At 44.1% G+C, this 27,448-nt stretch overlaps 1 protein-coding gene across 1 annotated transcript in view; it reads left to right on the top strand.

Annotated features, from left to right (window-relative positions):
* The window catches only part of LOC122942161 (putative neutral ceramidase C), a 64,533-nt gene extending 54,066 nt beyond the window's left edge, over nucleotides 1-10,467 (top strand). The window contains exons 17-20 of the mRNA XM_044299663.1: nucleotides 1,791-1,943; nucleotides 4,317-4,376; nucleotides 6,034-6,122; nucleotides 10,281-10,467. Coding sequence (XP_044155598.1) covers nucleotides 1,791-1,943; nucleotides 4,317-4,376; nucleotides 6,034-6,122; nucleotides 10,281-10,467 — 489 coding nt within the window. The remainder of the gene's footprint in view (nucleotides 1-1,790; nucleotides 1,944-4,316; nucleotides 4,377-6,033; nucleotides 6,123-10,280) is intronic.
* Nucleotides 10,468-27,448: the final 16,981 nt, after the last annotated feature.

Here is a 27,448-nt window from a genome sequence, read left to right as displayed (position 1 = left end):
ACATGCAGACTAATTCTCTGCTGACATGAAGACAGATTCTCTGTTACGGGACCTCTCTCCTCTGCCTGTGTGTGTGCTGGGCCTAAATATATGCCAATGGACTGTTGCAGTGGTGGCTGACGTGAAGCCTCATTCTCTGCTATGACATGCAGACTAATTCTCTGCTGACATGAAGACAGATTCTCTGTTACGGGACCTCCCTCCTCTGCCTGGGTGCTGGGCCTAAATATATGCCAATGGACTGTTGCAGTGGTGGCTGACGTGAAGCCTCATTCTCTGCTATGACATGCAGACTGATTCTCTGCTGACATGAAGCCAGATCGTCTGTTACGGGACCTCTCTGCTCTGCCTGTGTGCTAGGCCTAAATATATGCCAATGGACTGTTGCAGTGGTGGGTGACGTGAAGCCTCATTCTCTGCTATGACATGCAGACTGATTCTCTGCTGTCATGAAGCCAGATTGTCTGTTACGGGACCTCTCTGCTCTGCCTGTGTGCTAGGCCTAAATATATGCCAATGGACTGTTGCAGTGGTGGGTGACGTGAAGCCTCATTCTCTGCTATGACATGCAGACTGATTCTCTGCTGACATGAAGCCAGATTGTCTGTTACGGGACCTCTCTCCTCTGCCTGTGTGCTAGGTCTAAATATATGCCAATGGACTGTTGCAGTGGTGGCTGACGTGAAGCCTCATTCTCTGCTATGACATGCAGACTAATTCTCTGCTGACATGAAGCCAGATTGTCTGTTACGGGACCTCTCTCCTCTGCCTGGGTGCTGGGCCTAAATTTATGACAATGGACTGTTGCAGTGGTGGCTGACGTGAAGCCTGATTCTCTGCTATGACATGCAGACTGATTCTCTGCTGACATGAAGCCAGATCCTCTGTTACGGGACCTCTCTCCTCTGCCTGTGTGTGTGCTGGGCCTAAATATATGCCAATGGACTGTTGCAGTGGTGGCTGACGTGAAGCCTCATTCTCTGCTATGACATGCAGACTGATTCTCTGCTGACATGAAGCCAGATTCTCTGTTACGGGACCTCTCTCCTCTGCCTGTGTGTGTGCTGGGCCTAAATATATGCCAATGGACTGTTGCAGTGGTGGCTGACGTGAAGCCTCATTCTCTGCTATGACATGCAGACTAATTCTCTGCTGACATGAAGACAGATTCTCTGTTACGGGACCTCCCTCCTCTGCCTGGGTGCTGGGCCTAAATATATGCCAATGGACTGTTGCAGTGGTGGCTGACGTGAAGCCTCATTCTCTGCTATGACATGCAGACTAATTCTCTGCTGACATGAAGACAGATTCTCTGTTACGGGACCTCTCTCCTCTGCCTGGGTGCCGGGGCCTAAATATCTGAGAATGGACTGTTCCAGTGGTGGGTGACGGGAAGCCAGATTCTCTGCTATGGAACCTCTCTCCAATTGATTTTGGTTAATTTTTATTTATTTAATTTTTAATTTAATTCATTTCCCTATCCACATTTGTTTGCAGGGGATTTACCTACATGTTGCTGCCTTTTGCAGCCCTCTAGCTCTTTCCTGGGCTGTTTTACAGCCTTTTTAGTGCCGAAAAGTTCGGGTCCCCATTGACTTCAATGGGGTTCGGGTTCGGGACGAAGTTCGGATCGGGTTCGGATCCCGAACCCGAACATTTCCGGGATGTTCGGCCGAACTTCTCGAACCCGAACATCCAGGTGTTCGCTCAACTCTAGTCTTGATTATTCCTTTAAAAGTGCAGACAACATAAACGACAGTGTGAATATTCACCGTTACTTTCTCTTCTAGGACACAGTTGCACAACTTCCCAAAGGACCAGAGCCGCCATTTTTTAATGAATCTCAGCTCCCTGGTTTCTTCCCTAATATTGTTCCAGATACAGCTCCTGCGAACAAAACCTTTGGAAGCGTGCTGGTGGATGTTCAGCCACTGTACTTGCCAGTAAGTCAGGAGCATTGTTTTACTCAAAAGGGGGTTCTCATCTCTGACATTTGTGGCATATCCACAGGATATATACAGCTCTAGAAAAAATTCAGAGACCACAGCAATTTCCACATGTATGGCAGCCATTCCAATGGGATGTGATGAAGAGGAACATGATGGCCACAATCCATCAAACAAAGCCGAACTGCTTGAATTTCTGCGCCAGGAGTGGCCTAAATTTACCCAACAGCAATGTGAAAGACTGGTTGAAAGCATGCCAAGACGTATGAAAGCTGTGATTAAGGGCCCATGCACATGACCATTGGCTGTTCTGCAGTCCGCAAATTGCGGATCCGCAAAACATGGATACTGACCATGTGCATTCTGCATGTTCCTGAACGGCCCCCGTAATAGAACAGCCCTATCCTTGTCTATAATGTGGACAAGAATAGGACACGTTCTATAATGTGTGCTGTCCGCATCTTTTGTGCCTCCATTGAAGTGAATGGGTCCGCATCCGACATGCAAAAAATGTGACAAAAAATGTTTGTGTGCATGAGTCCTAAAAATCAGGGTTATTCCCATAAAATATTGATTTCTGGACACTAAGTTGAAATAATAGTGCTGTGTTTGGGAGAAATGTTGTCAGTAGTTTATAGAATAAAACTAAACTATTACAATACATACCCATACATGGCAAAGCTAGAGAAACTGCAAATTTTGCAGTGGACTTAAAATTTTTTACAGAGCTATATATAAATGATTCATGGACACAAATCCCATTCTGGCTCCTGCATCTAGGCTGAGAGAGGTGGACAAGTTTACAGAAACTGCCGAGATTTTCTGGTTATGCCATAAATGTCTTAAAGGGTTTCTGTCACCTAAAAAATGGGTATTAAGCTGGCTGACATTAGCGATGTGCTAATGTCAGCTGAACATAACTATATTAGTGCCATCTCACTGCCTGCCGCCGGTATTGAGAAAAACTAACTTTTGTAATATGCTAATTAGCTCCTAGAGGCTCCGTTCTCCCACCTCTGGCCACGCCCTGCTACACTAGATTGACAGGGGCAGGCATCGTTGGTCTCCTACCTCCGGCCCTGTCTGCAGTGTAAATCTTGTGCTGTTCAGTATTCGGCGCAGGCGCAGTGAGGAAGCTGACAGCCGGCGAGCACCCTTCACTCACTGCGTCTGCGCTTAAAACCCATTTTTCAGATATGAATACCCCTTTAATATAGCATTGTGGGAATATTTTGCTAAAGTCAATGATAAAAAGAATAATAATAACCATACTAGTACATAACGCTTTACACTAGCAAATAACAAGATTTTACCGATAAGAGAGAGATAGGGTTCATGAGACAGCGTATTGCTCAGACTGCAACATTTACCTATCCAAAAAAATAATAATGAATCTGCAGTTGGTGGCTTACAGAATGTATTTATTCCACACATCACACTTTGTAATATATATGTATATAAGGAGGTTGTGTAGCATTTTGTGTTTAAGCAGCCAGCTATACCTGTGGAGAAAAACGTGTTCACCTGCTTTCCTTCGCTCTCTGCATTGCTGTGCTGGCCCTTGACTGCCAACTTTCGCATGGTCAGGATCATGTGCACCACTGCAGTGGTGATGTGTCCTCACGTGGCAGGTGACCCATAACTGACGTGCCAATTGGGGACATGTCACTGCTGAGGCCATTCATTGGCTGCCGTGATGCACATGACCCCTGTCCATTTGGAGGTTTTACTGACAGGGACTGAAAGACCAGTGATGAGGTCCAGCAGGTAGCTGGACTTGAGCGCGGCGGTGTGGGCAAGAATGGCTTTCTCCATAAAGGACAAACCCTTTAAGGGTGTGTAAAGCTTGTATTGGTTCTTTCCTCCTACTTTTATCAGGTCTGGATTATAGAAAGGGTGAAAGAGGTAATATCCCAGAAGTTTCCACCCCTTAGTGACCTCTGCCTCCCATGTCCTTACAATTTTATTAATTGTCTAACTGTAGCTAATTGTATTAACTCTATATTTAAATATAGCTCAATTATTGTAATGTCCAGAATGTTTCTATTCACTTACTGCAGGCAGTAAAGTGTAGGGGTTGAAATTCAAACGATAAACTATATTCACAACGTATTCGTCATATATGGGAGAACCATTTGAAATTGAATATGTGGAATGATATTGAAAACTACAATTGATTATGCTTTTCACTACAGTTGGCTTGATGTTTCCTTGCCAAAAGGTTGCTAAAAAGACAGCCCTTTACGCTACATATGACCATTATAGTCTGTGATCAAGCCAATGTATAAGTCTTTAGAAAGCTGCAGAACTTTAAGTTACATAAAATCAGGAATCCCGCTTAAAAATCTCTTCATTTGATGGCATTCGCAGGGTGAAGTAGCTTCGGTTACGTTTGTTGCTGGGAACCCCAGAAATTCGGTGACCTATATGGTAGGTAAATGTACAGTTGTGTCATTTAATTGGAAACCTTAGAGTTGTAAAGCTGTGTGGGTTCTAGGTTAGGCTTGAGCCACATAGGTGTTGTTACTTTGCCAACATTTCAAATATGAAGATGACTGGATTGGATGTGCTCACAAGTGCATTTTGTTTTTAGGTCTAAAACACTGTGCTGATAACTAGGGGGTCAAAGCTCAATGGGGGGGGGGGGGGGGGCATTTATTAATACTTTATGCCACTATTTTGTAAAAAAGTCACAAATTATGGCACATGCCATATTTTGCCATAATTTATGTTTTCTTTAAGCTGCTTGCCACTTTTCTGGAGTTGTGAGAAAAGGGGTGGCGCTCACGTTATAGTTCAAGATTTGAGTTTCTGGCCCACAGAGGAACAGAGATGCACATAATTCATTAAGAGGCATTTGCATTGGTGCACAGGGAGTCAAGGCTGGCATATGGGAATGTCTTGATAAATGTCCCCCAGTATTTCTATTATACAGCTCCAAAATCACCTGCTTTCTATTAGATAGCCACCATTATGGGGGAAGGATTGGTGATTATTGGATAACTGGTGTGGGTCTGACCACTGGGACCTCTACCATTCACCAGAATGGGAGTCCTTATGTTCCAGAGGCAAGGATGAAATGGCGGTCATCCTGCTGCACCATTCAATGTTAATGGGACTGATAGAGATGCCGTGTACAGCTCTTGGCTATCTCATCAGTCCAATAGACATTAGCAGGGCACCTGCATGACCAGACTTAGTACACTAAGGATCCCCTTTCAAGTTGGCAGTGGGTGTAGAACCACTGTGTCTACCAACAGATTGGACTATTCCTAAGAGCGTTATCCTGGCAGTGCCCTGGCTTCCACCCTTTAACTTCTGTACAGGAATCTGGACTTTACTGCAGGGGAACCACCAGGCCACTTCCTCCTTGAGTAGTCTTTGTGTGATTGACAACTGACTCACATGAGTCAGAGATAGCGGTGCAGAGCACCGAGGGGGTCAGGCAAAACATTAGTCAGTGACAAGCCGAGGACAGTGCAGGCAGATTACTAGCAATCTGATGAACAGTCCGAGGTCAGGGCAGGCAGTGAAGTGTCAATATAGAGCTCAGGAGAAACAGAGCAAGCCTGGCCACCAGACCTGATGGGAAGAGGGATAGGATTTATTGTTCTCCTTTCTTTTGGACAGTACTCCAGGTTCAAGAAAGAAATATGGAGACCTCTCTGCACCTCTGCTATGTGAAACTCATCTAACATTTTTGAGTTGGGCATGAAGCATCTTTTGTATATAATCATAAGCAGAACAATTATATTGGTTATTAGTAGCACATTGTTGTGAGGAACAAAACCCTGATCTAGTTGACTAATTTACCTGGTGAAGGGCAGTGTATGTGTCTCCACATTTCCTTAATGCAAAGCTTGGAGTACATGAAAAAAAAGCATTTTTCACCTCACTGATATTCAGCGTTATGCCACTGAGGGTGGTTGTAGATGACATAGGGGGTCTTTCATCCTCCTGTCATGCACCGCCCCCACAAGCCCTGCGCTAGGTATGTGTTTCAGTTTTTGCATGGAGTGTTCCTTTAACTATTAATAATGTTTTCCTCATTGACATTCCAAGGCTAATAATAACGTTTATCTTTTAGAGTAATGACACTTACTTGAAAGTTGAAAAGTATGAAGATGTAACTGGAGTGTGGCACACGGTATATAATGATGCCTCCTGGGAGACAAGGTGAGTACAGTGTATGTGACATTTTTCACATAGTTAAATAAATTAAACCAATCCCCTCCTGGATATCCTTTATAATTAGTATCCTGTCATGCTTCCCTGTGGTGCTGCAGGTGAGTGAGTAAACAATGCAATGAAATCCTACTAGTTTGTTTTCACATCTATTACTTTAGGGTAACCATCTTGAAGCATAGAAAATCACTGCAAATGCACTACAATGGTAAATGCAATTGACAATATATGGCTGAACTGATATTAAAATGAGACTTTCGCCAATATATTTTTATATCAAGAACATACCAGAGCCCGCGCACCCCGTCAAGGTCTTTCAATATGGCACGGGACCTAACGCTAACCTACCTATGCCGTATGGGCAATTTCTGATAGGAGTATAGAGTCCGCTACACAGCCAGCAGCTCCAAGTTACCTCCAGTGTGAAATCACAGATAGAATGGGAGAAGGGAGGAGGCTGTGAGTCCCATCTATAACTGGCTCATGTCCCACCTATAACTGGCAGGCTACCCAGGTGCACCAGAATGCTACCCATAGATCAAAATTCAAACCTGAGCTTGCCCCACCTCTAGGCATACATACAGTGCCTTGCAAAAGTATTTTTTGTATTTTGGTACATTACAGGCTTAAGTTCAATGTTTTGTTAATCTGAGTTGTATGTGATGGATCAGAACACAATTGTCTAAGTTGGTGAAGTGAAATGATAAAAATATATAAATAAAACTATTGTTTAGAAATAGAAAACAGAAAATTGGCATGTGCGTATGTATTCACCCCCTTTGTTAGGAAGCCCATAAATAGCTCTGGTGCAACCAATTACCTTCAGAAGTCACATCATTAGTGAAATGATGTCCACATATGTGCAATCTAAGTGTCACATGATCTGTCATTACATATACACACCTTTTTCGAAAGGCCCCAAAGGCTGCAACACCTAAGCAAGAGGCATCTCTAACCAAACACTGCCATGAAGACCAAGGAACTCTCCAAACAAGTAAGGGACAATGTTGTTGAGAAATACAAGTCAGGGTTAGGTTATAAAAAATATCCAAATCTTTGATGATCCCCAGAAGCACCATCAAATCTATCATAACCAAATGGAAAGAACATGGACAACAGCAAACCTGCCAAGAGACGGCCGCCCACCAAAACTCATGGACCGGGCAAGGAGGGCATTAATCAGAGAGGCAGCACCGAGACCTAAGGTGCAGAGTGGGCAGAAAAAAGTCATTACTTTCAGCTAAAAACAAAAAGGCACATTGTGAGTTTTCGAAAAGGCATGTGGGAGACTCCCAAAATGTATGGAGGAAGGTGCTCCGGTCTGATGAGACTAAAAATTTAACTTTTCAGCCATCAAAGAAAACACTATGTCTGGTGCAAACCCAACATCACATCACCCAAAGAACACCATCCCCACAGTGAAACATGGTGGTGGCAGCATCATGCTGGGGGAATGTTTTCCAGCAGCCAGGACTGGGAAACTGGTCAGAGTTGAGGCAAAGATGGATGGTGCTAAATACAGGGATATTCTTGAACAGAACCTGTACCAGCTCTGTGCGTGATTTGAGGCTCGGACGGATGTTCACCTTCCAGCAGGACAATGACCCCAAACACACAGCTAAGGCTACTTTCACACCTGCGTTAGGTGCGGATCCGTCTGGTATCTGCACAGACGGATCCGCACCTATAATGCAAATGCTTGTATCCGTTTCAGAACGGATCCGTTTGCATTACCATGAACAAAAAAAATATATATATATATGTATAAAATAACAAAAGAGGGCAGCACTCCATCAAGTAAAAAATGAAAAATACTTTAATTACCCATATGGGACAAGCAACGTTTCGGCTCAATGTGTGAGCCTTTCTCAAGTGAGAAAGGCTCACACATTGAGCCGAAACGTCGCTTGTCCCATATGGGTAATTAAAGTATTTTTCATTTTTTACTTGATGGAGTGCTGCCCTCTTTTGTTATTTTATCTATTTGGATTGGCTTTTATCCGTATTTGGGCCAGTTGCACCCACATTTTTCATTGACGGTGCTGCCACTGAATCCTTTTTCTGCATATATATATATGTATATATATTTTTTTTGTTCATGATAATGCAAACGGATCAGTTTTTACTTACACTGAAAGTCAATGGGAGGCGGATCCGTTTTTGATTGCACCATATTGTGTCAGTGAAAACGGATCCGTCCCCATTGACTTACATTGTAAGTCAGGACGGATCCGTTTGGCTCCGCATCGTCAGGCGGACATCAAAACGCTGCAAGCAGCATTTTGGTGTCCGCCTCCAGAGCGGAGTGGAGGCTGAAAGGAGGCAAACTGATGCATTCTTAGCGATTCAGATTGCATTGGGGCTAAACTGATCTGTTTTGGGCCGCTTGTGACAGCCCTGATACGGATCTCACAAGCGGACCCAGAAACGCCAGTGTAAAAGTAGCCTAAAGCAACACTTGAGTGGTTTAAGGGGAAACATGTAAATGTGTTGGAATGGCCTAGTCAAAGCCCAGATCTCAATCCAATAGAAAATCTGTGGTCAGACTTAAAGATTGCTGTTCACAAGCGCAAACCTTCCAACCTGAAGGAGCTGGAGCAGTTTTGCAAGGAGGAATGGGTAATAATCCCAGTGGTAAGATGTGGCAAGCTCATAGAGACTTATCCAAAGCAACTTGGAGCTGTGATTGCTGCAAAAGGTGGCTCTACAAAGTATTGACTTGAGGGGGGTGAATAGTTATGCACATTGACGTTTTCTGTTATTTTGTCCTATTTGTTGTTTGCTTCACAATAAATAATAAAAAAAACATGATGCAAATCTTCAAACAATCCATGTTAATTCCAGGTTGTGAGGCACCAAAATACAAAAAAAAGTCAAGGAGGGTGAATACTTTTGCAAGGCACTGTATATATATATACAGACAATATCACAGAATAAAGTGGTCTTATAAGGCAGAAAATTCTCAAGATCCCATATGCTGTTGCGCATTTGTAACCGGGGGAGCAAATCCTGCACATGTGATCCGTTGCTAGTAGCAATCCCCCGCAAAATTGCATACAATAGAGGATACCGGCAGCGGACCACATGTAGCACAAAAACATCCTATCAGAAATTGCCCATATGGCATAGGTAGGTTAGCGTTAGGTCCTGACGGGGGGAGAGACCTTGACGGGGTGCGCGGGCTCTGGTATGTTCTTGATATAAGAATATATTGGTGAAAGTCTAATTTTAATATCAGTGTGAGGGTTTTGCCATATATTGTCAATTGCATTTACCATTGTAGTGCACCATTTTCAGTGACTTTCTATTTCTTATAGCTTCATCTGCACATTTGGCTATCCTGTTTAGGATGTTTTTGTGGTACATGTAGTCTGCTGCGGCATCCTCCATTGTATGCAGTTTAGCAGGGGATTGCTGCTAGCAACAGATCACATGTGCTGGATTTGCTCCCCCGGTTACAAATGCGCAACAGCATATGGGATCTTGAGCATTTTCTGCCTTTCAAGGCCACTTTATTCTGTGATTTTGTAACCATCTTGAAGCATACTTCCAACTTAATGTAAAAATGGACTTCCTCTAATTCCCTTTGTAAAGTGACCCTGATCATCCTGCAGGTATACCTCACATGACCGCAGCAGCCAGAGGTATACTGCTGAGGATAGTAATTGGCTGCAGTGATCATGTGCCCTACACCTACACACCAGTGCTGACATTTTATTTATTTTATGCACTTATATAGCGCTACTATATTCTGCAGCGTCCTACAGACATTAGCATCACACTGTCCCCAATGGGGCTATAAGTATTTCTTTGGAGTGTGGGAGGAAACCCACACATACATGGGGAGAACATACAAAAGCCATGAAGATGTTGTCCTTGGTTGGATTCCAACCTAGGACCCCAGCGCTGCAATGAACCATTACTAACCACTGAGCCACCATGATGCCCATCTGTAGACAAGCAGCAGATGCCCAAGATTTGAGATTATCTCAGACATGAAATATTAAACAAAAATGTAATACTTTTATTATACCCTCTGAGATGAATAACCTAAACAGGTTTTCCTCACCTCTCAGGAAATAACCCGTAAATAGCTTGTTGTTTTTTTTGTACATTAAAAGCACTTACCCTGGATTTATATTTCTATAGGTATTACTGGGATAAGGGCACAGGAGGTCTAAGCAATGCTACTATTGAGTGGCACATCCCCTCATCAGCTGGGCCTGGAATCTACAGGATTCGTCACTTTGGACACCGTAAACAACTAATTCCTTCCACCATAAGACCCTATGAAGGAATCTCTTCTGAGTTTGAGATCAGAAGATCTATTAGATGACCTTGTCATTGTTTTTATAATAATGCTGCTTTATGTAAATGATTCAGATGAACCGAGCTTCCCTGTGACACTATAACATAGACATATGTAGTGAGCTATAGATGCAATGCAGTCAGATCTGTATATTTTAGGTGTTTTTTTTCCTTCTTCATCCTTAAACGTGTCTCATCTGCTACTCCTCCTGCTGTTTCACCATAACACTGAGTGAGAGACTGCAGCTGCATCTCCCTCTTCCCCCTCCTCCATTACTTACTATATTACAGATTTTTTTATTTTGGCTGCAAGGGAGTTGAGGGGTTTCGTGAATTCACATTTATGCAAGACATATACACTCACCTAAAGAATTATTAGGAACACCTGTTCTATTTCTCATTAATGCGATTATCTAGTCAACCAATCACATGGCAGTTGCTTCAATGCATGTAGGGCTGTGGTCCTGGTCAAGACAATCTCCTGAACTCCAAACTGAATGTCAGAATGGGAAAGAAAGGTGGGCTACAACAGCAGAAGACCCCACCGGGTACCACTCATTTCCACTACAAATAGGAAAAAGAGGCTACAATTTGCACAAGCTCACCAAAATTGGACTGTTGAAGACTGGAAAAATGTTGCCTGGTCTGATGAGTCTCGATTTCTGTTGAGACATTCAAATAGTAGAGTCCGAATTTGGGGTAAACAGAATGAGAACATGTATCCATCATGCCTTGTTACCACTGTGCAGGCTGGTGGTGGTCGTGTAATGGTGTGGGGGATGTTTTCTGGGCACACTCTAGGCCCCTTAGTGCCATTTGGCCATCGTTTAAATGCCACGGGCTACCTGAGCATCGTTTCTGACCATGTCCATCCCTTCATGACCACCATGTACCCATCCTCTGATGGCTACTTCCAGCAGGGATAATGCACCATGTCACAAAGCTCGAATAATTTCAAATTGGTTTCTTGAACATGACAATGAGTTCACTGTACTAAAATGGACCCCCACAGTCACCAGATCTCAACCCAATAGAGCATCTTTGGGATGTGGTGGAACGGGAGCTTCATGCCCTGGATGTGCATCCCTCAAATCTCCATCAACTGCAGGATGCTATCCTATCAATATGGGCCAACATTTCTAAAGAATGCTATCAGCACCTTGTTGAATCAATGCCACGTAGAATTAAGGCAGTTCTGAAGGCAAAAAGGGGTCCAACACCGTATTAGTATGGTGTTCCTAATAATTCATTAGGTGAGTATATATATATATATATATATATATATATATATAGTTGAAGAACTTGACCAAGGAATATCTGGGAGATTGCTGACCAGGTTGCTTCTTTCGTTTTCAAAAGGACTTTTGCAAAATGAGAAATCAAATCTAATTGGTTAATTAACAGTTCCGTCACTTCTCTTCCCTGTTGTTTAAGAAAACACCCACCATGAGATATCATCATAAATCAAAATTAGGGAAGTTTTGATGTTCTGATATATGTTGATGTACTAATAAAAACATGGGTATTATTTTGTCTGTGTTTTGTAAGGTTCTGTTCACATTAGTATTAACAATCTCTATTGGGGGTTTCTTCCAGGGCATCTGTCAGTTTTGACAGCAAGAAAAGTGCAGCATGCAGCATTATTCTTACTTTCAAAATGACCTAAATTCTAACAGATTTCATTATAAGTCAAGGAGGTCTGACGGTCAGTGTTTGGATCCTTCATGTTATGGTACTGGAAACTATGATGCCAGAGAACAAACCCTAATTAAGAAAAAAATATAGAGAAAAAGATTAAATAAAATGTTGTGCAAAAGGGAAAACTTTTTTGTTTGTTTGTGAAAGTAACACATTTATAATATTAGAACTAGATGAAGACCAATGAGCTCCATGCAAACAGATTTGACAACTTCCATTGAATTCAGTGGTAACTATAAATTCCTATAAACTGAACTGTCCCTAGTGGTGACTGCAGGGAGCCAGTTTTATAATATACTGTCAAGAAAAACAGGAGATTTGGAGCTGTATGAGGTATGTATTGATTAATATGAGTTTCAGACTGAGCAATAAATTTAGAAAGCACTGGTAGCACTCTTTCCAACATAGAAGTCAGGGACAATGAGCAAAAGTGTGACTTTTTTATTAGAAGATTCCTCCCTGTATAAAAAAAACTCATCAGAGATCGCAAGCACAATCAATCACAATACCATATGTTTTAATGTTACTTTGACGATTTAAGAATAAATAGGCTTAACAGGCTTAGTGATAAAAATATATTTACTAAGTGTGATTAAATATAAGGTAAAACAGACAAATCACGTACAGAGTAGTAAAATGTAAATAATAATCACTGGCCTACACATACAATATGAAGGGGGACACCGAGTCCGCCATGTCAGATCACCTGGCTGACACCCCATGGTCTTACAAAAGATAGGGCTCGTTCACACAAACGTTTTTAGCGTTCCGTATACGGGCCGTTTTTACATTCCAGATACGGTCTGTATACGGAACCATTCATTTCAATGGGTCCGTAAAAACTCCATGTGCTGTCCGCGTCCATTGCTCCGTTCCGTGACCCCGCAAAAATTATGAGACGTGTCCTATTCTTGTCCGTTTTGCAGACAAGAATCGGCATTTCTATAATGAGCCTCTTGTTCCGTTCCTCAAATTGCGGAAGGTACACGGGCGTCATCAGTTTTTTGCGGATCCGCAATTTGCGGATCCGCAATTTGCGGACCGCAAAAATGGGACGGTCGTGTGCATGAGCCCATAGGGATAGTGTTTCAATCAGCATCCTACCTGGATAACGTTCCTCAATGGCGTTCCAAGTTTATGCCCTTCAGCTCCCCCTCACAAGGATGTCCAGTGTGCAGGACGCATGTCTCTCAGATAACCACACAGGAATTTGTCTCTCAGCACAATGGGGTTGGGTTGGGGGGTTTGTGTATGTTTTCTAACTATCATTACACAGAATATAGAAGTTAATATAAAAGGGAACAGAATTAAAGTGGACAGAACCAATCAGTCCTTCATTATGTGTGTAAAATAACCTTACAACACACCATGTCTAATAGATTCCATTACCAAACAACACATAAATAGTATAAAATAATTAGCTGAAAGAAAGCATTATGGAAGAATAGTATAATTGTACAATGAAACCATTACATCTCTCAGGGCTCATCCACACAACCATATGGACTCCGTGCCCGTGTTGCGGACCACTAATGAACAGGCACCGGCCGCGAGAATCCATTGAGGTGTGGACCCATTGACTTGAATGGATCCGAGATCCACAAAATATGGCAAAAGATATGACATGTCCTATCTTTTGCGGTGCAGAAGCACGGAACCGAAAACCCACAGACGAGCTTCAGAATCTTTCTATGGGCTTCCGATCCGTGCTTCAGCTCTGCAAAAGATAGGATAGGTCTTATCTTTCGATGTATCTTGTGGATCACAGATTCATTCAAGTCAATAGGTCCGCATCCGCAGCACAGATTGCACACAGCCAGTGCCCGTATATATTGTGGACCAGCCATTTACGGTCCGCAATACGGGCACGGAGCCCTTACAGTCATCTGAATGAGCACTCATACACCTATATAAGAGGTTTACCCCCAACCAAACTAGAATTTTTGGGCTGGGAATTCATTTTAACAATTTCTTTTAAAAGTCTTAAGGCTTTGCAGTTTTATTTTTATCTTCCATAATAAATAAACCATGGTCTCTTCACATCATTTTCTGTAACATGAAAGAAATTTTACCTAGAAAAGTTATATTTCATATATTTGTTTTTCCAGTGACCCAGATTCCTGGTCATCTATCATGTATGAAAGTAATTCAACTGAATTATGTTATCGGGCAAAGTTGCTGAGAGCATTTAGTGGCTGTACGGTTCTATATTAGGAATGTAGTCAAAACTGCCACATTGAATGGGCCAGATTTCTAAAACTTGAGACTCATTTAAAAAAAATCCTTTCGGCGCAAAGAATTGTGGAATAGTGACATTTTTAAGGGAATGTGTCATCAGAAGATGACCTATTGTTTAAATCATGTTTTTATGTCAAACATTTTTAAATAATTTTTGATGATGTTTTTTTAAATTTTCCATGTCAATATCTCTATTTAAACACAAAAAACATAAAATCCTGCAGTTTTCGCTCTGGCCCCTAAGCCTAATAATAGGTGCCATTTCTTGGTCTGTACAGATTACTTTACTGCTCATCATTACAGGCAGGATTCGATTGACAAACATCACCTCTTTATACAGACAGCACAGGACCCACCATTCACAGTAGGTGATATCAGAGCTTATCAGCTCCCTCCTGACCTCTGCACAGGTCACTGAGCAGCCTAGAAAACTCCCCCTTAGAAGTCAATGAAGTCCGTTCCTGACCATTGTGTCTATGGCCCATGGGGCTGCCGTAAAGCAATTTTCTTAATGCTTTCTAAATGCTGTTAAGAACAGATCAGGCAAGATGGCCGCCCCCATAATCCTGTTCAGGAAATAGAATTAAATAATTTACAATCAGAAAATAAAAACAGATGGTAAAAAAGGAAATGTGCCGCTATCTGGTTTTAACTGGCTGAAAAGAAATTCGGTGACAGATTTCCTTTGAATAGGAAAGTTTGATATCTCAAAAAGTTACAATCATTTGGTTTATGAAACTTGCCACTCAGTAAAGGGCCATACCCTTTGGATCAGGCGTTGACCACGTTTGCATTAGATTTCTTTTTAAGTAGCATAATCCTTGAAAGCATATAAAAGAAAATTTCACATGCATAATGTTTCCATCTAGGTGCTGGCTGAGTTTACAGCGGACGGCACCTGAACTGAACACTGACCCAAATGGGTATCTTCACAAGAGGTTTCTGCAGGAACCACTAGTCCATTCTGAGCGAAAGGCAGCACATTCTATGTTTGTCTGTTTTTCCCTCAATGTCTTATTTTTTCAAACAAATGGGTCTGCAGGAAAATGAGCTGCACGTGGACGTGTCTCTGTGCAGTCCATTTTAAAACCTGTCCACATTAATTTTTGGAACACAGTCTGTCTGAAAGAGGCCTTAGGGTATGGCCACATGGTCAGGTTTTCTGATGAAGTTTAGGTAGTGAAAACCATAAGGCCCCTTTCGGGCAAGCGAGTGTCACGCTTCGGACTCGCAGCGCAATACCCATCCTGAATTACCAGTACTGCTGGTTTCGCATAGCATTATATTGATTTATGATGCTATGTAACACTTATAATGCTGTCAGTGTTATCTAATAAATTCCAGACCTCTAAGGGTCAAATAGCATTATAAATCAATATAATGCTATGCGACCAGGCTCGGACTAGCCCATAGGGACACAAGGGAATCCCCCGGTGGGCCCCTGAGCAAGGTGGGCCCCTAGTCTACTATCTCCTGCATATAACACAGTAGACTTACTGTACTACATACATATATTCAATGTACAGCACTTCAACCAGCCTATGTTCATAAAAAAAACTTGTAAGATTATTTATTATATTTGAATTTATCCATATGGTGGGCCCCAAAAATACATTTTACTGGTGGGCCCTAGGTACCCCAGTCCGACACTGTATGTGACCCCGGCAGTGCTGGAAGTTCAGGACGGGTGCTGTGCTGTGAGTCCAAAGACACTCGCTCGTCTGAAAGGGGCCTTAGTGAATTCAAAAAAGAAGCACCCCTCCTTTATACTTTTTCTTCTTTTATGATCCTTTAATGATTTTGGCTTCCAAAACTACGTGCAGAAACCTGACCGCGTGGCTGTACACTTACAGTTTGATGTACTGACCATGCATGCTGTATATTTACCTATATATGCATTTTGGCTGCACTTTCTGTTACATTTTGTATTGATTTATTTAAGTAGATGGCATATAGTTATTGTTTTTATATGTACAAGGCTACTTTAGAGTCATTTCTTTATTCTACATTTGAGTCAGGGTTCATGCTCACGCCATTTTTAGTGGTCCGCAAAACACAGATGCCAACCTGAGGAACACAACGGGTCACCTATAATAGAAACGCCTATTCTTGTCTGAAAAGCGGACAAGAATAGGACATGTTCTATTTTTTTTTGTGGTCCCACGGAATGGAAAAATGGATGTGGACAGCACATGGAGTCCACATCCTGCAAAAAATACGCTCTGATGCGGGATGAATTGCAGCGTGCCGGACCGCAGGGGAAAACACGTGAGGCTCACGGTGGGCCGATGGGGGTAGCAGTGCAGTGGATGGGAAGACAGCACAAGATCCTCAGGGGCACTCTCTATTGCAAGGAACACCAGCCAGATGTTGGTTGAGGTGCCCTTGATGGTGGTGGTTTTTAGGGTACTTGTGGCTGGGCCCCTGGTTCGTGACGCCACCACCGTCAGGTGCAAATGTTGAGAGTAGTGGTAGTAAGAATGAGGAGTCAGTAATTGTAAACCAGTTGAACATTTACTGAAGAGCAATAGTCTCTGGACAGTTGGTTCATCAATGGACAGTTTTTGTATGCATAAAAATTTCAATGGAATCCTATTATCATATCTGGTAATGGCAAATGTATTCGAGGAATTGTCCTTTTAGGAGTAGACTCTTGGCAGGCAAGGATCCTGGTAGAAATCCTATGTTTCCTTCACAGCACACTGGCACTAGGATGCTAATAATTATTTATCTATGAGTATTCCTTTAAGGGCGTCCCCCTCACGGCAGGCAAACACATCTGCTTCATTATTTGGCAGGTAACTCATCTAGAAAGAATTTTATGTTTTCTCACTACCACCCAAAGGTGAAGTTAGTGATAAGGACAATTTGGCATAAATTGTCTGGTTGTGTTCAGGCACTCTGAAAGCTTCTCCTGATCACTGGTGCTAATGAGGTCCATAAGCCTTAGTCAGCTGTTACCCTCACTAGTCTCCTTGCATCTCTGTGTATAGACTCACTGTCTGGTGCTGGTCTTCTGTAGATATCTTCTCTAGGCTTGATCCGGGTCCAGAGGAAAGTACAGCAGTTACATGGTGACTTCAGTCTGTGTCTCTCCTCCATGAGATTGCTTCTTCCTCCTCTCACCAACTACATTCTCTACACACTCTCTAAGCTAGACACCCCCCACTATATATACTAGGTGGTGCCAGCACCACCTAGGGGTGAATCGATGTAATGACATTGCCAGCCAGAAAATAAAGAATACCATACATTACAATTACAGATGTTTGAAGCGTCCCCTTTACACACATATGTGGGACGCTGCACAAACAACGTTCGGGTGCATGAGCCCTCACTGTAGTGTCATATTGGGTTCTTATGCTGATATACCTAGCCATTTTCTGCTTTATACTTCACAACAATATTTGTATGCTTTCTATGTGCTGTAAATGCAGCTTAATAATTGTACAATGGACACTAGAGATGAGCAAATATCATATTTTGAAATTCGTTCACACTTTGTTTGGTGGTAAAAGGTGAATTGCGTTATGGATTCCGTTACCACGGTCCATAACACAATTCTATGACGGAATGCCTTTAGAGGCATTTCGTTATTCATTCCGTCATAATAGAAGTTTATGGGCTGCAAAACTGATCCGTCCCGGGGAGTCCTCTCCTGCATAACGGAAACAGAACGGATCCATTATGCAGCCCTTAGACTTCTATTATGATGGAATGAATAACGGAATGCCTCTAAAGGCATTCCGGCATCGAATTGCGTTATGGTCCGTGGTCTTTTACCAGTAAAAGAAGTGTGAACGAATTTCATAAGATGAAATTCGCTCATCTCTAATGGACACTTATGCAACAGTCTAATAAACTCTACATGTCCAGGATTGGACAGCGGACAGACACATTCTCTCCATCATCTCATGTGCTGTTCAAACGACTCATTCACAAGGATTTTTAGCCACTGAATATAAATATTTAGGGTTTCCATTCACTGATGAGCAGGTTTAGTGCACAAAGTTAAAAGGTTCTATAATGTTTTATTATATAATGAATATGCTCTAAATAGAACTGGAAAGTTCCTTGTGGAAGAAAGCAGGGAATGTGGTACATAGGAAAAAGTTATTACTCACCTGATAAATCCAGTGCTACGGCTCCTCTGCAGTAATTGCACCCAGCAATATACAAAAAAAGTGCACACACAAGATATAATATAAAAATTGATACATCTTTATTAGTCCATTCTAATAATTAAAAATTATTTAAATAATTCCCCAGCATTTGGCAATGGCATCTGTAATTATCCCTACAGATACCAAATGGAACATTGCGCCAGTGCTAGTGTCCTGCAGTAATGACAATGCAACCACCTGGAAGTGACCACTGCAGACGGTCAATGTCCACCATCACATGTGGTAGTCACTAGTCACTGCAGAACAGTAACAGAGACCAACTGGAGCACTGGAGAATTCATTTTTTACGTTTTAGCAGATGACCTGCTTTCTTCAAAAATGTCCCATCCTCCATCTTCTCACTAAACATTTATAATAACATTTATAATACCTATAAAATGTCAATCACTGCATACTTGCAGTATATATTTATAGGAAAACCAGTCCGGCCATTACCACCTAATTCGTCATAAAGTTTTCCAGTCCCTATTAGGTACTATTAGTCATAATAGGTTGCCTATAATAAGACTGGGTCACACCGATTGCTGACTTCTTATTTATAACTGTTTTCAAGAAGTCTGGATAGTAGTCATGAAATGTCCCTGGTGACAGAGGAGCCCTGACAAAGTGCAAACACCCAGGAAGGGAAAACCCTCCAGTGGAGTAAACCTTCATGGAAGAACCAAGGCTGAAGGACTGACGTTCACTTTGGCTGGGGGTTAGAGCAAAAATGGGATATCAGGTAGATGTAGCAGAATGTTCACTTGTTCTATGGATGAATCCTATTTGTTGAAAGTCTAATAAATGGCTGATATATAGGCGGGGGTCTTGGGTGTTGGATCCCCACCGATCAGATGCTGATGATCTATTCAAAGAATAGAGATCATCAGTAATACAAATGTACAGAGCCACTTATGGACTTGTATGAGGACTTGGTTTTTTGCACTAGCTATAGCTTCTACTAGTACCATTTTGAGGTACATATGACTTTGTGATTAGAGTTGAGCGGACACCTGGATGTTCAGGTTCGAGAAGTTCGGCCGAACTTCCCGAAAATGTTCGGGTTCGGGATCCGAACCCGATCCGAACTTCGTCCCGAACCCGAACCCCATTGAAGTCAATGGGGACCCGAACTTTTCGGCACTAAAAAGGCTGTAAAACAGCCCAGGAAAGGGCTAGAGGGCTGCAAAAGGCAGCAACATGTAGGTAAATCCCCTGCAAACAAATGTGGATAGGGAAATGAATTAAAATAAAAATTAAATAAATAAAAATTAACCAAAATCAATTGGAGAGAGGTCCCATAGCAGAGAATCTGGCTTCACGTCACCCACCACTGGAACAGTCCATTCCCAGATATTTAGGCCCCGGCACCCAGGCAGAGGAGAGAGGTCCCGTAACAGAGAATCTGGCTTCATGTCAGCAGAGAATCAGTCTTCATGTCATAGCAGAGAATCAGGCTTCACGTCACCCACCACTGCAACAGTCCATTTTCATAAATTTAGGCCCAGCACCCAGGCAGAGGAGAGAGGTCCCGTAACAGACAATCTGGCTTCATGTCAGCAGAGAATCAGTCTTCATATCATAGCAGAGAATCAGGCTTCACGTCAGCCACCAATGCAACAGTCCATTGTCAGATATTTAGGCCCAGCACCCAGGCAGAGGAGAGAGGTCCCATAACAGACAATCTGGCTTCATGTCAGCAGAGAATCAGTCTTCATATCATAGCAGAGAATCAGGCTTCACGTCAGCCACCAATGCAACAGTCCATTTTCAAAAAATTTGGGCCCAGCACCCAGGCAGAGGAGAGAGGTCCCGTAACAGACAATCTGGCTTCATGTCAGCAGAGAATCAGTCTTCATGTCATAGCAGAGAATCAGGCTTCACGTCACCCACCACTGTAACAGTCCATTTTCATAAATTAAGGCCCAGCACCCAGGCAGAGGAGAGAGGTCCCGTAACAGACAATCTGGCTTCATGTCAGCAGAGAATCAGTCTTCATGTCATAGCAGAGAATCAGGCTTCACGTCACCCACCACTGCAACAGTCCATTTTCATAAATTTAGGCCCAGCACCCAGGCAGAGGAGAGAGGTCCCGTAACAGAGGATCTGGCTTCATGTCAGCAGAGAATTAGTCTGCATGTCATAGCAGAAAATCAGGCTTCACGTCAGCCAGCACTGCAACAGTCCATTGTCAGATATTTAGGCCCAGCACCCAGGCAGAGGAGAGAGGTCCCGTAACAGAGGATCTGGCTTCATGTCAGCAGAGAATTAGTCTGCATGTCATAGCAGAGAATCAGGCTTCACGTCACCCAACATTGGAACAGTCCATTGGCATATATTTAGGCCCCGGCACCCAGACAGAGGAGAGGTTCATTCAACTTTGGGTAGCCTCGCAATATAATGGTAAAATGAAAATAAAAATAGGATTGAATGAGGAAGTGCCCTGGAGTACAATAATATATGGTTAAGGGGAGGTAGTTAATGTCTAATCTGGACAAGGGACGGACAGGTCCTGTGAGATCCATGCCTGGTTCATTTTTATGAACGTCAGCTTGTCCACATTGGCTGTAGACAGGCGGCTGCGTTTGTCTGTAATGACGCCCCCTGCCGTGCTGAATACACGTTCAGACAAAACGCTGGCTGCCGGGCAGGCCAGCACCTCCAAGGCATAAAAGGCTAGCTCTGGCCACGTGGACAATTTAGAGACCCAGAAGTTGAATGGGGCCGAACCATCAGTCAGTACGTGGAGGGGTGTGCACACGTACTGTTCCACCATGCTAGTGAAATGTTGCCTCCTGCTAACACGTTGCGTATCAGGTGGTGGTGCAGTTAGCTGTGGCGTGTTGACAAAACTTTTCCACATCTCTGCCATGCTAACCCTGCCCTCAGAGGAGCTGGCCGTGACACAGCTGCCTTGGCGACCTCTTGCTCCTCCTCTGCCTTGGCCTTGGGCTTCCACTTGTTCCCCTGTGACATTTGGGAATGCTCTAAGTAGCGCGTCTACCAACGTGCGCTTGTACTCGCGCATCTTCCTATCATGCTCCAGTGCAGGAAGTAAGGTGGGCACATTGTCTTTGTAGCGTGGATCCAGCAGGGTGGCAACCCAGTAGTCCGCACACGTTAAAATGTGGGCAACTCTGCTGTCGTTGCGCAGGCACTGCAGCATGTAGTCGCTCATGTGTGCCAGGCTGCCCAGGGGTAAGGACAAGCTGTCCTCTGTGGGAGGCGTATCGTCATCGTCCTGCCTTTCCCCCCAGCCACGCACCAGTGATGGGCCCGAGCTGCGTTGGGTGCCACCCCGCTGTGACCATGCTTCATCCTCATCCTCCTCCACCTCCTCCTCATCCTCGTCCTCCAGTAGTGGGCCCTGGCTGGCCACATTTGTAGCTGGCCTCTGCTGTTGCAAAAAACCTCCCTCTGAGTCACTTCGAAGAGACTGGCCTGAAAGTGCTAAAAATGACCCCTCTTCCTCCTCCTGGGCCACCTCCTCTTCCATCATCGCCCTAAGTGTTTTCTCAAGGAGACATAGAAGTGGTATTGTAACGCTGATAACGGCATCATCGCCACTGGCCATGTTGGTGGAGTACTCGAAACAGCGCAACAGGGCACACAGGTCTCGCATGGAGGCCCAGTCATTGGTGGTGAAGTGGTGCTGTTCCGCAGTGCGACTGACCCGTGCGTGCTGCAGCTGAAACTCCACTATGGCCTGCTGCTGCTCGCACAGTCTGTCCAGCATGTGCAAGGTGGAGTTCCACCTGGTGGGCACTTCGCATATGAGGCGGTGAGTGGGAAGGCCGAAGTTACGCTGTAGCGCAGACAGGCGAGCAGCGGCAGGATGTGAACGCCGGAAGCGCGAACAGACGGCCTGCACTTTATGCAGCAGCTCTGACATGTCGGGCTAGTTGTGAATGAACTTCTGCACCACCAAATTCAGCACATGCGCCAGGCAAGGGATGTGCGTCAAACCGGCTAGTCCCAGAGCTGCAACGAGATTTCGCCCATTATCGCACACCACCAGGCCGGGCTTGAGGCTCACCGGCAGCAACCACTCGTCGGTCTGTTGTTCTATACCCCGCCACAACTCCTGTGCGGTGTGGGGCCTGTCCCCCAAACATATGAGTTTCAGAATGGCTTGCTGACGTTTACCCCGGGCTGTGCTGAAGTTGGTGGTGAAGGTGTGTGGCTGACTGGATGAGCAGGTGGAAGAAGAGGAGGAGGAAGCCGAGAAGGAGGAGGTGGCAACAGGAGGCAAAGAATGTTGCCCTGCGATCCTTGGCGGCGGAAGGACGTGCGCCAAACAGCTCTCCGCCTGGGGCCCAGCTGCCACTACATTTACCCAGTGTGCAGTTAGGGAGATATAGCGTCCCTGGCCGTGCTTACTGGTCCACGTATCTGTGGTTAGGTGGACCTTGCCACAGATGGCGTTGCGCAGTGCACACTTGATTTTATCGGATACTTGGTTGTGCAGGGAAGGCACGGCTCTCTTGGAGAAGTAGTGCCGGCTGGGAACAACATACTGTGGGACAGCAAGCGACATGAGCTGTTTGAAGCTGTCTGTGTCCACCAGCCTAAATGACAGCATTTCATAGGCCAGTAGTTTAGAAATGCTGGCATTCAGGGCCAGGGATCGAGGGTGGCTAGGTGGGAATTTACGCTTTCCCTCAAATGTTTGTGAGATGGAGAGCTGAACGCTGCCGTGTGACATGGTTGAGACGCTTGGTGACGGAGGTGGTGGTGGTGTTGGTGGTACATCCCCTGTTTGCTGGGAGGCAGGTGCCAACGTTCCTCCAGAGGCGAGGAAGAGGCGGAGGCGGCAGCAGCAGAAGAGGTCGAGGCGGCAGCAGCAGAAGAGGTAGCAGGGGGAGCCTGAGCGACTTCCTTGTTTTTAAGGTGTTTACTCCACTGCAGTTCATGCTTTGCATGCAGGTGCCTGGTCATGCAGGTTGTGCTAAGGTTCAGAACGTTAATGCCTCGCTTCAGGCTCTGATGGCACAGCGTGCAAACCACTCGGGTCTTGTCGTCAGCACATTGTTTGAAGAAGTGCCATGCCAGGGAACTCCTTGAAGCTGCCTTTGGGGTGCTCGGTCCCAGATGGCGGTGGCCAGTAGCAGACGGACTCTCTTGGCGGCGGGTGTTCTGCTTTTGCCCACTGCTCCCTCTTTTGCTACGCTGTTGGCTTGGTCTCACCACTGCCTCTTCCTCCGAACTGTGAAAGTCAGTGGCATGACCTTCATTCCATGTGGGGTCTAGGACCTCATCGTCCCCTGCATCGTCTTCCACCCAGTCTTGATCCCTGACCTCCTGTTCAGTCTGCACACTGCAGAAAGACGCAGCAGTTGGCACCTGTGTTTCGTCATCATCAGAGACATGCTGAGGTGGTATTCCCATGTCCTCATCATCAGGAAACATAAGTGGTTGTGCGTCAGTGCAGTCTATGTCTTCCACCGCTGGGGAAGGGCTAGGTGGATGCCCTTGGGAAACCCTGCCAGCAGAGTCTTCAAACAGCATAAGAGACTGCTGCATAACTTGAGGCTCAGACAGTTTCCCTGATATGCATGGGGGTGATGTGACAGACTGATGGGGTTGGTTTTCAGGCGCCATCTGTGCGCTTTCTGCAGAAGACTGGGTGGGAGATAATGTGAACGTGCTGGATCCACTGTCGGCCACCCAATTGACTAATGCCTGTACCTGCTCAGGCCTTACCATCCTTAGAACGGCATTAGGCCCCACCATATATCGCTGTAAATTCTGGCGGCTACTGGGACCTGAGGTAGTTGGTACACTAGGACGTGTGGATGTGGCAAAACGGCCACGTCCTCTCCCAGCACCAGAGGGTCCACTAACACCACCACGACCATGTCCACGTCCGCGTCCCTTACTAGATGTTTTCCTCATTGTTATCGTTCACCACAACAACAAAAATATTATTTGGCCCAATGTATTGTATTCAAATTCAGCTGAATATAAATTTGAGGCCTAGTATTTAGGCGCTGGGTGACAGGTATAGATTTACTGACAGAATTAGACTTGGAAATGCACAGTAGCGTGTGTGTGAAGTTATTCTGAATGACCCTATGTGCACCTTGAATATTATATACCCTTTTAGGGATGTATTTAAAGTAGGCCTGATACAGCAGAAACCACTAAATTAGGAAATTGCTAAATTGGGAATTGTATTTCAACCCAGAACAAAAAATGTGCTTTGACGGACACTAAATAACTTGCCCAGCCAGAACAGTACACCAGTAACGACAGATTTAGCGGGATATAAATTTGAGGCCTAGTATTTAGGCGCTGGGTGACAGGTATAGATTTACTGACGGAATTAGACTTGGAAATGCACAGTAGCGTGTGTGTGAAGTTATTCTGAATGACCCTATGTGCACCTTGAATATTATATACCCTTTTAGGGATAGATTTAAAATAGCTCTGATACAGCAGAAACCACTAAATTAGGAAATTGCTAAATTGGGAATTGTATTTCAACCCAGAACAAAAAATGTGCTTCGACGGACACTAAATAACTTGCCCAGCCAGAACAGAACAGCAGTAACGACAGATTTAGCGGGATATAAATTTGAGGCCTAGTATTTAGGCGCTGGGTGACAGGTATAGATTTACTGACAGAATTAGACTTGGAAATGCACAGTAGCGTGTGTGTGAAGTTATTCTGAATGACCCTATGTGCACCTTGAATATAATATACCCCTTTAGGGATAGATTTCAAATAGCTCTGATACAGCAGAAACCACTAAATTTGGAAATTGCTAAATTGGGAATTGTATTTCAACCCAGAACAAAAAATGTGCTTTGACGGACACTAAATAACTTGCCCAGCCACAACAGTACAGCGGTAACGACAGATTTAGCGGGATATAAATTTGAGGCCTAGTATTTAGGCGCTGGGTGACAGGTATAGATTTACTGACAGAATTAGACTTGGAAATGCACAGTAGTGTGTGTGTGAAGTTATTCTGAATGACCCTATGTGCACCTTGAATATTATATACCCCTTTAGGGATAGATTTCAAATAGCTCTGATACAGCAGAAACCACTAAATTAGGAAATTGCTAAATTGGGAATTGTATTTCAACCCAGAACAAAAAATGTGCTTTGACGGACACTAAATAACTTGCCCAGCCACAACAGTACAGCAGTAACGACAGATTTAGCGGGATATAAATTTGAGGCCTAGTATTTAGGCGCTGGGTGACAGGTATAGATTTACTGACAGAATTAGACTTGGAAATGCACAGTAGCGTGTGTGTGAAGTTATTCTGAATGACCCTATGTGCACCTTGAATATTATATACCCTTTTAGGGATAGATTTAAAATAGCTCTGATACAGCAGAAACCACTAAATTAGGAAATTTCTAAATTGGGAATTGTATTTCAACCCAGAACAAAAAATGTGCTTTGACGGAAACTAAATGACTTGCCCAGCCACAACAGTACAGCGGTAACAACAGATTTAGCGGGATATAAATTTGAGGCCTAGTATTTAGGCGCTGGGTGATAGGTATAGATTTACTGACAGAATTAGACTTGGAAATGCACAGTAGCGTGTGTGTGAAGTTATTCTGAATGACCCTATGTGCACCTTGAATATTATATACCCCTTTAGGGATAGATTTCAAATAGCTCTGATACAGCAGAAACCACTAAATTAGGAAATTGCTAAATTGGGAATTGTATTTCAACCCAGAACAAAAAATGTGCTTTGACGGACACTAAATAACTTGCCCAGCCACAACAGTACAGCGGTAACGACAGATTTAGCGGGATATAAATTTGAGACCTAGTATTTAGGCGCTGGGTGACAGGTATAGATTTACTGACAGAATTAGACTGGGATATGGCCAAAAAATAACCACACTATTGCTGGTTAAATGCACTTGGTGTGACAGCTTGACCAACCACACTACTGAGAGTTAAATGCACTTGGTGACAGGCGCAGCTTGCCCCTGATGTAGTATATGGCCAAAAAATGAACAGACTATTGCTGGTTAAATGCACTTGGTGTGACAGCTTGACCAACCACACTACTGAGGGTTAAATGCACTTGGTGACGGGCGCAGCTTGCCCCTGATGTAGTATATGGCCAAAAAATAAACAGACTGTTGCTGGTTAAATGCACTTGGTGTGACAGCTTCACCCTGATGTAGGCTTTAGCCAAAAAACAACCACACCATTGAGGGTTAAATGCACTTGGTGACAGGCGCAGCTTGCCCCTGATGTAGTATATGGCCAAAAAATAAACAGACTATTGCTGGTTAAATGCACTTGGTGTGACAGCTTCACCCTGATGTAGGCTTTAGCCAAAAAACAACCACACCATTGAGGGTTAAATGCACTTGGTGACAGGCGCAGCTTGCCCCTGATGTAGTATATGGCCAAAAAATAAACAGACTATTGCTGGTTAAATGCACTTGGTGTGACAGCTTCACCCTGATGTAGGCTTTAGCCAAAAAACAACCACACCATTGAGGGTTAAATGCACTTGGTGACAGGCGCAGCTTGCCCCTGATGTAGTATATGGCCAAAAAATAAACAGACTATTGCTGGTTAAATGCACTTGTTGTGACAGCTTCACCCTGATGTAGGCTTTAGCCAAAAAACAACCACACCATTGAGGGTTAAATGCACTTGGTCGCAGCTTGTGCTGGCACACCACAAGACACAAAATGGCCGCCGATCACCCCAGAAAAAAGTGACTGACAAACGGTCTGGGCAGCATAAAAACAGTGAGCAATTGAGTATCAGCAGCTCAATGACCCACAGCTGCAGATCGATCAATAATCAAGTCCTTTGGAGGAGTTAATCACTGCCTAATCTCGCCCTACTGTCACAGCCGCAACCTCTCCCTACGCTAATCAGAGCAGAGTGACGGGCGGCGCTATGTGACTCC

The sequence above is a fragment of the Bufo gargarizans genome, chromosome 6 (genome assembly GCF_014858855.1).
Source record: "Bufo gargarizans isolate SCDJY-AF-19 chromosome 6, ASM1485885v1, whole genome shotgun sequence".
In the NCBI taxonomy this organism is placed as follows: Eukaryota; Metazoa; Chordata; class Amphibia; order Anura; family Bufonidae; genus Bufo; species Bufo gargarizans.
This window is presented reverse-complemented; position numbering and strand designations above follow the sequence as displayed.